The 16,958-nt window shown below is 37.1% G+C and overlaps 1 protein-coding gene and 1 long non-coding RNA gene across 2 annotated transcripts; both read left to right on the top strand.

Moving 5' to 3' along the window:
* Positions 1-3,333: 3,333 nt before the first annotated feature.
* LOC114825666 (uncharacterized) lies at positions 3,334-5,662 on the top strand. Its single transcript, XR_011582022.1, has 2 exons — positions 3,334-4,619; positions 5,162-5,662. It is a non-coding gene; the product is annotated as an uncharacterized lncRNA (long non-coding RNA).
* An 845-nt stretch (positions 5,663-6,507) lies between these two features.
* On the top strand, positions 6,508-8,449 carry LOC114825665 (uncharacterized). Its single transcript, XM_070823529.1, has 6 exons — positions 6,508-7,018; positions 7,102-7,216; positions 7,302-7,383; positions 7,471-7,522; positions 7,792-7,846; positions 7,934-8,449. The coding sequence occupies exons 1-6, from the start codon at positions 6,617-6,619 to the stop codon at positions 8,104-8,106; spliced, it is 879 nt and encodes a 292-aa protein (XP_070679630.1). The 5' UTR covers positions 6,508-6,616; the 3' UTR covers positions 8,107-8,449.
* Positions 8,450-16,958: the final 8,509 nt, after the last annotated feature.

A 16,958-nucleotide genomic window follows, 5' to 3' on the forward strand; every position in this document is an offset into this window, starting at 1 on the left:
TGTGGATACAAACGGAACCGAATTTGGAGCTACAATAGAGATTTTACAGACTTACGAAGTCTGAGGGTATTTTGATAAATTCCTTATTCTAGATAAACTACTCCTTTTATTATTTTAATATTTTGTAGTGTGAGACATGTGGGGCCACGCCCCATTTCCTTCAACTATCTCGTGTCTCCCTTCTTATTGGGTCACTTCCCATTTGTCAATCACACACCTCATTTCAAACTCTATCTCTACTCTTTAACTCTCTGTTCTGAAAACCCAACAAGCTTTACCTCAGAGCAGTTCCATCGGGGAACTGATAGGCCGACACCTAGGCTTTGCACTCCAACCCAGCAGATAGGCTGCCACCCAACCCAAGTCAGGCAAGAGATCGGCCCAGAATCGACAGACCTATGAGACGGCCTACATGACGCAGGCTGACATCAGTCACTTTTTTTTTTTTTTTTTTTTTTTTTTTGCGCCAAAGAGGGTTGTTGTGGAGGCTAAGGAATGGAGCTGGTCGAGGCGAGAGAGGGTGTCGAGAGGGAAGGAGCCACAGAAGGAGAAGGCAAATCACCTAAAAGTGATCGCCCGAGTTCGTCGGAAAATCTGAAAAAAAAATGCACCGACAACATGTTTGCATGAATGCAAAGGTTTCCAACACGATTTATAAGTTAGAAACCATAAGAATAGGATTGAGAACTTACCCAGGTGAAATGCAAGAGATTTCTCCGAGAATTGGACCTTGAACTTGTCGAAGTTTGTCCATTTTCCTTTGTTGGAATCACATGCAGGGAATTAAGCCCTCAAATTAACCATAAAAATTGCAACACAACAGGATTTAAAGCTCAAGAACACAATACAATGATAAAACATCACCTGTATTAAACATTGAGAGCTCAAGCTCTCAGCTTCAATGGTAGGACCTCACACCATGCACCGATGCCGCATGCAAGACCGTGGTTGGGTTCCTTAAGCTCCAGGGATTACAAAAATAATATTTTTTTTTTGATTTGTTGAAGGTTTTGAAGAAGAAGGAGAAGGAGAGCTCACGGGAGTGAGCTGGACAAGAGAAAGAAAGGGAGAGAAAATAGATAGAGAGAGAGGGAAAGAGAGAGAAAGAGAGAGAGAAAGAGAGAGAAAAAGAGAGAAAGAGAGAGAGAGAAAGAGAGATAGAGAAAGAAAGAAAGAAAAGAGAGAGAACCAGTCAAATGAAGGGGAAAAGGTCATTATTTTAAAGGTTCAATTGGAGATGCATTTTATTTAATCATATTTTAATAAAATGGACTAGGCTATTTTTTGTTAAGGGTGGAGATGCATTTGGCCTATTACTGTTCATTGGGGTCAATTACTGTTCATTAAGTGGATTAAATAGGCTGGGTGCTGGCTTATTTTTTAGGGGCAGACTTGCTCTCACTTTCTCCTTCAATTTCGTTCACTGCACAAAAGGTGCAACAGCATCAATCCATCATCACCATCACACTCTAGTGAGCTCTACAGGAAACCCCTATCTCCCCAAGCTCATTATCTTGTCAACTCTTAGACTCCTCACCTTTCATTTTCAAAATTCACACACTCTCCCTCTTGGTGAATCACCACCGAGACACCACCATCACACAAACCTTTCGCCGGACCGATGAACTCCAAATCGTCACACCATCAGATTTCTACCGTCTCATCTCTACGAACCCAACCCCAAAGCTTGGGTCACTGGAATCGAGCCATAGAGCTCTATCAGAGCTTTGTTTTGTATATGGATTCTCGGTGAACTTCCATGAATTCCGACCAAGGTAAACGTTAGGGTTTCTCTTCCTCTTACATTTCTCGATGTCAATGCACGATCTCAAGGTTAAATGCATTTTTGTTAGGGTTAAAAGCAGCTGGGACGAATGGAGGACATTTCCAAAAATCTGGAAAATTAGGTTCCGTGATCATCTAGCCACTTTCAAACCATTTCCCGGACCAACACAGACCACGACTGAGCTTTTAATAGGTATAGGCTTATTCTTTACATTTCTAACTTCCAAATGGCTTTTGAATCATTGATTTTGGCGGAGAATCGAGCTCGATAGGAGCTTGGGAAGTTGAACCTTCAACCTGCAAGATGTAGGTCCTCGTGAAAAAGGCGAGTACGTTTGTACTCGCAGGCACGTGAGGCAGTCAACATGGGTAGCGCATGCAACGCGTGGCTACCAGTGCAGCCACCTTGCGGCGACGCGTGGAGGAACCTGAGGTCCTTCCTTTGGTTTCTCAATGTGCTGAATCCAAATCCGCCCTCTGTTTTCCGAAATTCGACCGTTTTAAAATAGTTCCTTTATTAGCTGTATTTTGTACGAAAAAGCGTTTAAATGTTAGTACGTTATATATTTAGGTAAATGGTTTCGTTTCTAGGTGAAACGCTTCGCAAGGACTCTCAACGCTATGAGGTGGGTTTGACTCGACGACATGATCTGTGAGTGGGTCTTTTCTTTTATATAGTATATACATATTTGTTAGTTTCCATTTATACATTGAAAGAGAATCTACTACGTATGCCTAGCTTAGACTAATGCTTATAAGATTTAGCGAAATAACGGAAAATTATGAAGTGATCATAAATCCTACATGATGCACATGTATGCGTATGTTTATTGGTGCCATGATTATACCTACAGCTATGAATGCTATTATGTTGATTAGAACTATCGAACCACTATGGCATGACTATATTTATGTTTTATGCTCGCCTAGGGCCAGGGCTAGTATTTCACTTGTATGTTCACATCTGAATCGTATGCTTGCCTTGGATCCAAGTAAGTGCCAGTCTTGTCGTACAGGTTGCAATAGGCAACTCCGACTCGTATGTGACCTCGAACAGTGCAAGTTTTCACGTGATTGTAGCACTAGAGTGTATATTATGATTACACTCAATCTTGTCATACAGGTTGCATTAGGAAAAATTCCTACGAAGTTTACTTTCGTCGAGATCCAGAAATGTCTTTAAGTAACATCATGGTGCTAAAGTGGTAACACTTGACGGAAGTCGAGCACGAAAAATGTGTTAGCTTTTTCTAACTTTTGAGTGACTTAGTCAACTTATCGACCTTTTAGAGGAACGTTTTGGTGGCCACCTCTAAATTTTAAACGAAGAATCTCCATGCCAAGGAAAAATCCCAAATTGAGACAAGTTGAAGGCTCGAAGCAGGGCTAATGTATCAATAGTTTTGTATCATCAGAGATTTACCACTCAATTTCATCATTATTCTTATGCCATCATTACCAACCCATTTGAATTAGGAAACCAGAAATAGTTTTGATTTCTTGGCAATACCCATTAGAATACCACCTACTAAAATTCCTACTAAGTTTACTTTCGTCGAGATCCAGAAATGTCTTTTAAGTAACATCATGGTGCTAAAGTGGTAACACTTTGACGGAAGTACATATAGGGACAATCACTTTTCTTGAGGATTACAGCAAACCATGAATGAACAGGCTAGCACAACAACCTATCAAAGCCTTAGCGCGTCTATGTCTCTACCCAGAAGCCCTAAAAGCCTCCGCATCAACCTCCCCTCTCAGCCCCAACCTCACAGACCAAACCTACGCCCTTTTTCTCAAGTCCGGCCACCGCCTGGACCCCTTCCTCGCCTCCGCTCTCATTTCGAAATTTTCCAAGTCGGGTTACTTCTCCCACGCCCTCCGGTTCCTAAACGACGCTCCAGAACCATATACAGTCTCCTACAACGCCCTCATTGCTAGATTGGCCCAGTTTGGACCACCCGGGCCGATTTTTGGGCTATTCGATTGGTTGAGATATGTGGGCTTAAGGCCAGATGGGTTTACAGTGAGTGCTCTGGTGAAAGCGTGTGATGGGTTGGAGGAGAATGAGATTGCCCATGGGGTTTGTTTGAGATTGGGGTTTGGTTATGGGGGTTTTGTGGTTAGTGGGTTGGTGGAGAATTATATGACGATTGGGGATATTGGGTCGGCAGCAGAGAATTGCTTTGGGGAGTGTTTGGTTGCGGACAATGTGGCTTGGACTGCTATGATTTCTGGGTATGTTTGGAGCGGCAAGTTGGAGAAGAGTAAGGAGGTGTTTGGGGAGATGAGGAGGTTGGGGAGATGACGGAAGTACATATAGCATATAGCATATAACATATAGCTTGACTGCCGTGCTGGGTGGATTGTGTGATGAGAAGGAAGGGGAACAGATTCATGGAGTTGCTGTAAATATGGGATTTTTATGCGGGTTTTCGGTTCATTTGAGTAATGCAATTATGAATATGTACTCTAGGTGTGGGAGTGGCCGGAGTGCGGTTAAGGTGTTTGATGAAATGACTGAACCAGATGCTGTTTCTTGGACTGAGAGGATATGAGCTGCTTATGATGATGTGGAAGCTTGGGAATTGTTTAGAGTTTTACACTCTCGGGGTTTGGAGGTGAATGATTATACGATTATTAATGTTTTGTTGGCTATTGGATGGCCGGTGTCGGTGACAGCAAAATTGGAAAATGATGGTCATAGTTTAGTGATCTTTGACATATGACCACATCATTGTACATATTGAACCATTCACATTGTTTACTTGGCTACCGTCTAGGAACAGAAGTGGCATCCTTGCCATTGATTGAAGAGCTAGTCATCCGATGAGGTTCGTGTTCTATTTATGAAGTCCAGTCACATATGCTCTTGCATCAGTATTATACCATATAGCATTTGGAAGTTCTACTATAATATGACATTGGTCATCAACTTTTTATTTTGGTTTATGGACTGTTTAGATAATTATTTACCTGCTTTACAAGGTTATCTTCCATGGTCCAGTAGCTATGAGCATAACCGACAATATAACTGATAATATCGTTTTGTTCTGCTAAGTGCTAACATTGTGAGTTATGTTTAAAGCTATGACAGAAAGAATGTATGTTGGTTTATATTGAATCATCTGCCCACTCATGAAATCGAAAATTTCCTTGTTATTTTTATTTTTGACATTCTGGGGTTTTTTCCTTTTCCCAGTCAACTGCTATGTGTGACTAGAAACTGTCAATTGAGTTTGAAGGGAAAAAGAAAAACCACTTGATAGAAGAAGAGCTAAATATATTAAGAAGATAGCGGTCATACATTTTATAATAAAATTAATCTATAAACTTCTACTCCTCTAGCTCTCACTACAAGTGGGTTTTCCTGCAGTGACGTTTGCGATCTGAAGAGGTTTTGGAGAGGACAGAGACTATTGAATGAATGGCATTTGCAGCTATTCTTGATTTTTATCTGTCCCCGCTTTGGCAGAGGCTTCCTGCTTCTGAAGTTGTTGCAAGTTTCAGCGGTAGAAGCAACAGAGATCTTGCTGATCATTTTGTAAGCTGAGGAAATATCCGTTCTTTTCTTACGCGGTTTTCTTGTTTGATGGGTGTGGATATAGTGGGATTGGTTGGGAGTTTATGTAGCTCAACCAACCCATTAAGCCTAGGACAGGGGAGGATTGATCCGGGAAGATTAGAGAAAGCTGGAAACAAGCTTTTTCAGAGACTGGTGCTTGTTAGGGGCATGGCAGCTAGAATGTCCTGCTGTACAAGATTCCTTTCAGCTTAACTTGAGACATTTGAATATTTGTGATGATTTGGTGACTGATAAATCTGTTAATCCATAGTTTAATGCTAATGAGTAATGATTGGTTTGAGTTTGTCCTAACACGAATATGTGCGGGTTATCTACAAGTTATTTTTGGCCTTAATGAATTTAATCAAATGGGAATCAAAGTAGCATCTGGAAATCATTTCTCTAATTATAAGGTCGAGTAAAATTGGAATGCCTTGAGATGATGACAGATTTCTGTATCTTTTGGAGGATGCTAATTACATTGACAAGGTTGTGATCAATGGATCATACATTTTAGTTTATCATCAAACTTTAGTTTCTAGAGCTCTAACTCTTAAACTAAAAATGGGCTTTCCTGCAACGGTGTTTGCGATCTGAAAAGGCTTTGGAAGAGGCCTTCTGCTTTGGAGATTTCAGTGGCGGGAACGTCAAAGACCTTGCTATTCATTTCGTAAGCTGATGAAATTTTGATGCTTCTCTCCACAACGAGTTTAATTGTTTGGTGGATGTGGATATTGTCGCATTGCGGGGGTGTTTATATAGCAATGCCGAGCTTAGTATATTATCCCAACGATGGCAAACCAAATTCCATCGTTTTGAAGTAAGAAAATCTGTGTCGGAAGTTATTCATTATTTGCGTTGCAAAATATGTACGCCGCACAAATCAATTGATCGTGTGTTGTCGAGAAAATATCACAGAGAAGAAACATGGATATGCAACTCGCAAGCTGCATCGGTTGCCTTGTCCTACCAGTTTCCTACATACATGTTTCCGATTCCGATAACGTAGAAAATGGGGAAGACTGTCCATTTGTAACACATCTCATTATTTTCCATGATGTGGTGATACTTGGATTTCATAGCAAGGCACAACCAAATGGAACTATAAGCAATTGGATTCCTTAACTAAAGCAATGGTGCAAATGTGCCTTTATTCTTTCCTCTACTCTGTCACACTAGTCCCTTGTGTCAAATTCTCTACCCCTACATGCTACATCATTCTTTCTCCAACTTTTCACTATCTTGTTCCAATTTCTTCACAACACAATGGCTACCGTTGTCAATTTCTCCGGCAAAACCACGAGTCGGAGAATTTGCCTCAAACCAATGGCAGGACCAGGACCAGGACCAGCCATTGGTTCCTTGGCTATCAAAAGAGCATGCCAATTGCCCCTCAGCAGAACAAATACTCTGCAACATTGCATCTATATGACAAGGAAGGCACAAGATAGACTATTGAATGAGCACAGGGTGTCTCCTGCATTAGCAGCAACGAGAAACTCAGACATTTTTCCGGGATCTCCTTCTCCTTCTCCTTCTCCATCGGACACAATCAAGCAATTCTACAGATGCATGAATGAGAAAAACTTAAAGCAACTACGTGATCACATCTCAGAAGACTGCTACATTGAAGAGTGCTCTTTCCACACACCATTACACGGCAAAAAGGTCAATACTCTTTGTTCTTCCTCATGACAATAAAGCAATAGTTTTCCCTTTCTACTGACAAAACCTAAACTTCATTTATGCAGGAGGTTATGAGCTTTTTTGAGCAGCTAACTGCAGGCATGGGCCAAAATGTTGAGTTCATTTTACGACACGTATGCGAAGGAGATGAACTAACAGCAGCAGCAAACTGGCATATGGGTACATCCATAAACGATTATCGCTTCCGCATAAAGACCTAAATATAAATCTAGTTCTACGAAATAACTTATGTTTGGCCTTGCAGAATGGAAAAACAAACAGATCCCCTTCACCAGAGGCTGTAGCTTCTTCGAATGCTCCAAAGAAGGAGATAAAATAATAATCAAGTACAGAATTTTAGATTTACTACTTTAGCCTCTCATTCAATTGAGATTGAAGATGAAGAAAACCTTGCTGATTGTAATTGTTTGCAGGAAAGCACAGATAGTTATTGAATCACCAATCAAACCAGGAACACTAGTGCTGGTAAGTTCGCTTCGGAAATTATTTCTTCACACCCTTTCTCACCTCTTGCACACCCCTTTGTTTTTTAGCCACTGGATTGAACAAATCAAAGGCCAGAATTAAGGACGTGCAGAAGGTGAAAAACAGTGTGCAGAAATCACTCCCCTTTTGCTTACTATTATCATAATATATAGTGCTTTAGCCTCTATCATCATGATAAGAAAACAAGAACGGTAAATTGCGTATTATTGACCCTTTCATTATGTGTTTGTTCCTTTGGCACAATTCAGAGTATGTTAAAGACGGTGACTTCACTATTTGATGGTTTCCCAAAACTTGCTGAATGTACGTTAGCTTTCACCATATGTTTCAAAACCTCAGCATATCGTACATGTCACATATATTACATAACATAAGATATCTCTGATGCAGGGTTCCTAAAAAGTCCTCATATTGTTTTGCGATGGTTATGGAAGATATACGCATTACTTATCGCACCACTTCTAGAAAGCTACTTAAGGCTTTGGAACCTTGCAGCGCGTATACTTGGCCATGCATACTACATTTTGCTTTACATTGCAAAGTTTTTCTTCAACGAGGAATAACATTAGAAGGACAACTAAATCACCTGTCAGTCATCATTGCTATCACGACTTGACCACGTTTCTAGCAGCGAGAGAAGAAGCAATGGGCCGAAAACTGGTGGAAGTGGTGGAGGCCTGCTGAAGGCGACCATTGGTTCGGTTTTCTCTTTTGTAACAATTCCTCCTTCCCCATTATCGTTGTTCCCTAGTTTCTTTGGTGTTGAACTGACCAAAGTACCTAATTATAATCCACTACATTCGTCAGACCGAGAAGTTGTTATACCATACAATTCTAACTAGAAAAGCCTCAAATGAGAGAATATATATTACCCCATGACCCTTTCATAGGGTATAGTTGTTTGAATTTGATCTTTGCGGGTGATAACACAGCTATTCCACGCATGTAAGATCTCTTTTTGCTGATCGTTTCACAATGAAGTAGTTAATACTAGAAACTGACAATCCTGGAGCAAAGTGATAACATGGAAAAATGTGTTAGAAAAGCCTGTTTTCTTTCTCGATTTTCTTCCCAATTCTCCTACAAGGAGCGACACACTCCATGATCACTCAATGTGAGGGGGTTGGAAAAGAAATGGATTGTAGATAACATCATCATATCAACAATCATCATTCGCAATGCAGGGAAGCATATGAATAAAATGTTGGAGACGGTTCTCAGATTCCCTGAAATTAATACTTCATATTGGAAGCATATTTAAAAGCACGCCACTTGACAATGCATAGCAATCCCTTGTTCAATAAACCGAAACAAGAACAATGCTTCCATTAAATTCATTGGTAATTAATCAAATGGCTAGCAATTTTCGCAATCCTTTGTTCATTCACACTCCTCCCCTCGTTTTTACGCTTCTATTCTCCTTTTATGCATTCAACTATCAACGCGTAATAACGGAAGGGAGGGAGTGCAAACCGATAAAATCAGAGTGAAAATCGCTACCTGATTGCATTAACACAACATGTAAACACAAATATATATATATATAGCTTCAATTGCAACAAAGGAATAGATCTAATATTCCGACAGCCCCTAGTTCAGTTTTACTGCAATTTTTTTTTTTTTTTTGGCCTAATATTTTGACTGCAAAGTGTAACTAAAAGAAAGTGAACCTTGATTGTACGTACCCAGTTCAACGGGTTAATAACTGAACAATAAACACTAAAAGCATAATAAAATTAGACACGTCCCAGTGACTCGAAGAACTTACAGTTGAGTGAAAATTATGGAAAACTTCGGATTGATCGGTGAAAAATATTAAAGTTTGTTTTTGTGATCAGTTAACCAAAGTAACCCAACAAACTGATACAGTAGACATACTAGTTAAGATTAGAGTTAGATCTCATACCTGCCTGCTGCGCTTGTCTTCCTGCAACAGCGACACAAACGCTGAGGATGTGGTTCAAGTTCCAGAAGATGTGGAGGGCCAAATGAAGCTTCCGGAGTTTTCAAGTTTCCAGTTGACACGTGTGGAAACGAATGTCACGTAATTACATTGATCGAAAATGACACGTTTTTATGCAAGTCTTTGCACTAGGCCTAGCAATTCCTGACACGATCCGATAATCCGACACGACACGACATGAAATTAACAGGTAACGGGTTGGTTCGGGTATAGGGTCAAAGAGTGTAGCTGTAAAAAATCATCAAAATCGGAGTTAAAATAACCGTTAAATCGTAATTTTTCATTTATAACTGTCGGAAAGTTTTGTCTCGTTACTTGATCTGTGAATGTTTTTTATTTTGTAATTTTTTGCTGATGCGATCTCGAAACATATACAAACAAGTTTGACGGTTAGATCGTTGAAATTAGTTTCGTATAATTCGTATCCCATGAAGTTCAATGGTGTGTGTGTGTATATATATATTTATTTATTTATTAAGTAGATTTAAATCTATTTATTTTGTATGTATAATTATTATAGTTTTTAGGGGTATAAAATTTAATATATATATATATATATAAATATAACTATTATAGTTAATATTTTGGGGGTATAATTATTATAGTATATATAATTATTATAATTATTATAGTTAATTTAATATATATATATATATATATATATATATATATAAATATTATAGTTTTTAGGGGTATAAAATTGTTAAATTAATATATATAATTATTATAGTATTTTTTTAGGGTTATAAAATTATTAAATTAATATTCTGCTTATCGTGTATCGTGTTACCCACGTGTGTAGCTGTAAAAAATCATCAAAATCGGAGTTAAAATAACCGTTAAATCGTGATTTTTCGTTTATAACCGTCGGAAAGTTTTGTCTCGTTACTTGATCTGTGAATGTTTTTTATTTTGTAATTTTTTGCTGATGCGATCTCGAAACATATACAAACAAGTTTGACGGTTAGATCGTTGAAATTAGTTTCGTATAATTCGTATCCCATGAAGTTCAATGGTGTGTGTGTGTATATATATATTTATTTATTTATTAAGTAGATTTAAATCTATTTATTTTGTATGTATAATTATTATAGTTTTTAGGGGTATAAAATTTAATATATATATATATATATAAATATAACTATTATAGTTAATATTTTGGGGGTATAATTATTATAGTATATATAATTATTATAATTATTATAGTTAATTTAATATATATATATATATATATATATATAAATATTATAGTTTTTAGGGGTATAAAATTGTTAAATTAATATATATAATTATTATAGTATTTTTTTAGGGTTATAAAATTATTAAATTAATATTCTGCTTATCGTGTATCGTGTTACCCACGTGTATACCCGAACCAACCCGTTACTTGTTAATTTCGTGTCGTGTCGTGTCGGATTATCGGATCGTTTCAGGAATTGCCAGGCCTAGTGCAAAGACATGCATAAAAACGTGTCATTTTCGATCAATGTAATTACGTGACATTCGTTTCCACACGTGTCAACTGGAAACTTGAAAACTCCGGAAGCTTCATTTGGCCCTCCACATCTTCTGGAACTTGAACCACATCCTCAGCGTTTGTGTCGCTGTTGCAGGAAGACAAGCGCAGCAGGCAGGTATGAGATCTAACTCTAATCTTAACTAGTATGTCTACTGTATCAGTTTGTTGGGTTACTTTGGTTAACTGATCACAAAAACAAACTTTAATATTTTTCACCGATCAATCCGAAGTTTTCCATAATTTTCACTCAACTGTAAGTTCTTCGAGTCACTGGGACGTGTCTAATTTTATTATGCTTTTAGTGTTTATTGTTCAGTTATTAACCCGTTGAACTGGGTATGTACAATCAAGGTTCACTTTCTTTTAGTTACACTTTGCAGTCAAAATATTAGGCCAAAAAAAAAAAATTGCAGTAAAACTGAACTAGGGGCTGTCGGAATATTAGATCTATTCCTTTGTTGCAATTGAAGCTATATATATATATATATATATATTTGTGTTTACATGTTGTGTTAATGCAATCAGGTAGCGATTTTCACTCTGATTTTATCGGTTTGCACTCCCTCCCTTCTGTTATTACGCGTTGATAGTTGAATGCATAAAAGGAGAATGGAAGCGTAAAAACGAGGGGAGGAGTGTTACACTAGTGGATACCACAAAATCTTATGTTATACTTGATGAAAGTATGAATAAACTCTTAAGTGTTAGTGAATCTATTGTTTTGATGGGATACGCATTCTACGAAACTAGTTTCAACGATCCAACCGTCAAACATGTTTGTATATACTTCGAGATCGCATACGCCAAAAATTGCAAAAAACAAACATTCAGAGATCAAGTAACAGGACAAAACGTTTTGACGGTTATAAACGAAAAATCACAATTTAACGGTTATTTTAACTTCGATTTTGAAACTTTTTTACAGCTACACTCATTGACCATATATGAATACAATGAATGAATTCGATCTTCAATTTAAAATATTTACACTAGTGGATACCACAAAATCTTATGTTATACTTGGCGAAAATATGAATGAACTCTTTAGTATTAGTGAATCTATTGTTTTGATGAGTTACGCATTTTGTCAAATTAGTTTCAACGATCAAACCGTCAAACTTGTTTGTATATGCTTCGAGATTGCATATGCCAAAAATTGCAAAAAACAAACATTCAGAGATCAAGTAATCGGACAAAACTTTACGACGGTTATAAACGAAAAATCACGATTTAACGGTTATTTTAACTCTGATTTTGATGATTTTTTACAGCTACACTCCTTGACCCTATATAAATACAATGAATGAATTCGATCTTTAATTTAAAATATTTACACTAGTGGATACCACAAAATCTTATGTTATACTTGATGAAAGTATGAATAAACTCTTAAGTGTTAGTGAATCTATTGTTTTGATGGGATACGCATTCTACGAAACTAGTTTCAACGATTCAACCGTCAAACATGTTTGGATATACTTCGAGATTGCATATGCCAAAAATTGCAAAAAATAAACATTCAGAAATCAAGTAACGAGACAAAAAATTTCGACGGTTATAAACGAAAAACCACGATTTAACGGTTATTTTAACTTCGATTTTGATGATTTTTTACAGCTACACTCCTTGACCCTATATGAATACAATGAATGAATTCGATCTTCAATTTTAAATATTTACACTAGTGGATACCACAAAATCTTATGTTATACTAAATGAAAGTAAGAATAAACTTTTAAGTGTTAGTGAATCTATTGTTTTGATGGGATACGCATTCTACGAAACTAGTTTCAACGATCTAACCGTCATACTTGTTTGTATATGCTTTGAGATCGCATATGCCAAAAATTGCGAAAAACAAACATTTAAAGATTAAGTAATGAGACAAAACTTTTCGACGGTTATAAACGAAAAATCACAATTTAACGGTTATTTAAACTTCGATTTTGATGATTTTTTACAACTACACTCTTTGACCCTAAATGAATACAATGATTGAATTCGATCTTCAATTTAAAATATTTACACTAGTGGATACCACAAAATCTTATGTTATACTTAATGAAAGTACGAATAAACACACTAGTGGGTCACTTTCATTAAGCTTTGAGTTCCATTGGCAATGTTTAAACTTTTGAGAAAGGCTTCACAACCTTGGAAACAAAAACGCTTTCATTTTGCATATCCTTGGACATTTAATATTTGTAATAGATTAGTAGTGTATTTTTTATGAGGCTCTTATTTTCGAGTGTAGATGTAGTACTTAAGCGACAAATGTGTTTTAATGTTTTGAAGTAATATTTATGTGAAAATGTGTGGTATGTGCAAATTTAAGAAAAAAAATATATTTCTCTTAACGGGTCATAATGGGTCGGGTCACTTTACCCGTTCTGTTAAGGACCCGTTAAGATAACAGGTGTGACACGGCACGACCCGTTAAGATAATAGGTGTTACACGAACACGACTGACACGACCTGTTTGCCAGGCCTACTTTGCACCTTAGGCTACTGGCGAAGCCACGTTAAGGGCTATCTTGAGCTGTAGCCTGGGTAGCTTTTGGTAGAAAATAAAATTTTACATGTAATTTTTATTGATTTTCGAATGTAGTCTACCATATATTTAGTCACTTATTTGAATTATCTCGGTTTAATTATATAATACAGTTTACAAACCATCTCTTTTTCTCTCATCGTTTATTGTACATGTACAAGTTTGAATTTGTTTGAATAACGAAAGTTGTTATTTTACCTTGTCAGACGATAGATTTTGTTAGATTAAATGTTAGATTAGTCACTGACAATATTTGAATTCACACTGTTATGCAAGGGCTCAACATCTTTCCACCATTATGGTACAGAGTCATTTGCACTAATATTATCATCACAACACTAATTACGTTAAAGCTTTAACATGTTTGTATTGGTTTAGTTAGTTAAAGGTGGTTAAGGGTAGTTATGTAATTGTCATTGTGTAACTACTATATAATCCCTTTTGTACAACTCATCAATGTAATCTGAAAAAACATAATACACTTTTACATTTCTCTCTCTAAGTTTCCCGCTTCCTCTCTCTTATTGTAATTGTTCTTCATCGACTCAATCTTCAAAGTTAGCATGGTATCATCGCCGGAAAGGTTCGTCGCCGTTTCCGATCCTATGGTGTTTCCGTCACTCTGATGCTGCCCATCTGTTGCGATTGCTGGTTACTAGTGATTCTTAGAGAAAAAAGTCTTTCCTCTCACTTTATTTTCTTGATCTGTGTTAGAGTTTGATTTCTTGGATTTCCGATCTCCAATTGTGGAATCGGTGCAGGTGTTATCATCTCTTTGTCTCTGTTTAGTTCTCAATTAATTTGTTGGGAGTTATTTTCATGTTTGATTCGAAGATGTGTATGGCGGTGCTAGGTTTTTCCGTATATGATGTGGGGGTTTTCTGATTTCTGAAGTCAAATTGTGTTGTTATGAGTGTCATTCTCACGGAGAATTTCTGAATGCAAATAGTGTTGCTGTGAGTGTCATTCTCACAGAGAAGTGAATTGATTTTCAAGAAAGTGTCATTCTTTCTTGTTAGCAAGGAAAGTGTCATTCTTTCTTCTGAGGTATGAAAGTGTCAATCTTTCTGTACTGGTGGCTTATTGAGTGTTGCAATAATTTATGTTTCTTGAAATTTGAAGTTTTGATTTGTTCAATACATCATGAATTCTTCAACTATGAAAGTAGATGGGTTGCTAGGGATGATCACTATAAAATTGAAAGAAGATAATTTTGTCAAATGGGCATTTCAGTTTCAATCTGTGCTGAGAAGGTATAAACTGTTTGGACATTTTAATGGGACTACTGCTTGTCCACCTAAATTCGTCATTTCCACAGATATGGGTATTACCAAAGAATTAACTACTGCCTATATTGAGTGGGAATCTATAGATATAGCCTTACTTAGTTTGTTACTTGCTACATTATCTGATGAAGCCATGGAGTATGTCATTGGTTGCAGAACTGCTAGTGAGGCTTGGGCTAATTTGGTTGATAGATTTGCTTCTATTTCTAAATCCAGAGTTAATCATCTAAAAACTGAGTTACATATTATTAAAAAAAGGTGCTGATTCAATTGACAAATATTTGCTTCGACTCAAGAATACAAGGAATCAGCTGAGAGTTGCTGGGGAGATGATTTATGATAATGATGTGATGGTTGCTGGGTTAGCTGGTTTGCCGAAAGAGTATGCTATTATAAGAACTGTGATTTTAGCTCGAGACTCATCAATTACCTTGAAAGAATTTCGTGCACCTACTTGGAGCTGAAAAAGAAATAGAATGGGAGTTTAATACACTGTCACAAAACATGTCTGCGTTGTATGTACAGGGGTCTAGTTCTGGTTCTTCTTTGATATCTAGTTCATCTTCAAATCTACAGAACTATAGTCATCTTCCTGCGATAACTAGTGGAGTTTTGACTCAAGTCCCATATAGTAGACCTCAACAATTTCCCCTTACACCTTAAAATCCTACTGCTTCTACTTTTCAGTCAGATCATCCTAATGTTTCACCACCATATTTTCCCATGCCTTATGCACAGTCTCCATATTTTCCATTGCCTCCCTATGGATATGGGTTTGTTGGTAATGTTGGCCCGAACTTTGGTCCTTGAAATCAGTTCTCTAATTTTGGGGTCAACAATGGTTCTAGGCCTCCAAATGGAAACAATTTCAGAGGCTCCAATAGTTTTAAGAATAATGGCAGTTTCAAAGGGAGAAATTTCAATTCTGGTGGATATAGGCAATCATCAAATAATGCAGGATGGTCTGGCAACACTGAGACAAGGGTGAATATTGCTATAAGTGTCAGATTTGCAACAAAATAGGACATACTGCTGCTAATTGTTTTAATCGAAATAGTTCTAATTTTGGTTCTGGTTTTCTGGTAAAGTGTCAAATATGTGGGAAGAGAGGTCACTCGGCTCTTGATTGCTATCATTGAGGGAATTATGTGTATCAAGGTCAAGCACCACCACCATCTATGACTGTTATGACAGCTCAACAAAACTCTCAGTTCATTCCAAATGATATCTGGATTGTAGACTTTGGTGCTTCACATCATATGACATCAGATCTTAGTGGTCTTACACATGTGGCACCATTTGAATGAACTGACAAGATCACTATTGGAAATGGTACACATTTACCAATTCAAAGTGTTGGATGTACTACACTCAAGACAAATGAGCATTCTCTAATTCTAAATAATGTGCTTCATGTGCCAAATATTGCTAGAAGCTTACTATCTGTTAAACAAATTTGTGCCGATAATAAGAGTTGGTTTATATGTGATGACTGTAATTTCTTTGTGCAGGAGAAGAAGACAATTGAGATATTGTATCAAGGAAAGAGTAGGCCAAGAGAGTTATTTCAAATTCCAGTGTTTTATCAAGCTAAAAGAATCCAATCAACTACATCCAATTCTGTTGCTTTGCTGGGAACAGTAGTGAAGTCTAATCTGTGGCATCAAAGGTTGGGGCATCCTTCCAATGAGGTCTTGTCTTCAATGCTGCAACAATCTAATATCTCTAGTAGAATAAATGATTTGCATAGTATGTGTAGTTCTTGTATTCAAGGGAAAATGTCAAGAGTACCATTTCCAACTAGGATTGAGAAATGTACGTTTCCATTTGAAAAGGTTCACACAGATGTTTGGAGACCTTCTCCAGTTAAGTCTTTAGATGGATTTTGGTATTATGTACTCTTTGTGGATGAATATGCAAGATGCACTTAGGTATTTCCAATGTGCAATAAATCTGTTGTGTTCACTATTTTTGTCAAATTCTATCAATATTTGTTGACTCAATTTGGGACATAAATAAAGTCTTTACAAACTGATGGTGGAGGAGAATATGTTAGTAAAAGCTTTAAAGATTTTCTTGCTGCTAAAGGAATTGTT

This window comes from Malus domestica, chromosome 06 (genome assembly GCF_042453785.1).
Source record: "Malus domestica chromosome 06, GDT2T_hap1".
In the NCBI taxonomy this organism is placed as follows: Eukaryota; Viridiplantae; Streptophyta; class Magnoliopsida; order Rosales; family Rosaceae; genus Malus; species Malus domestica.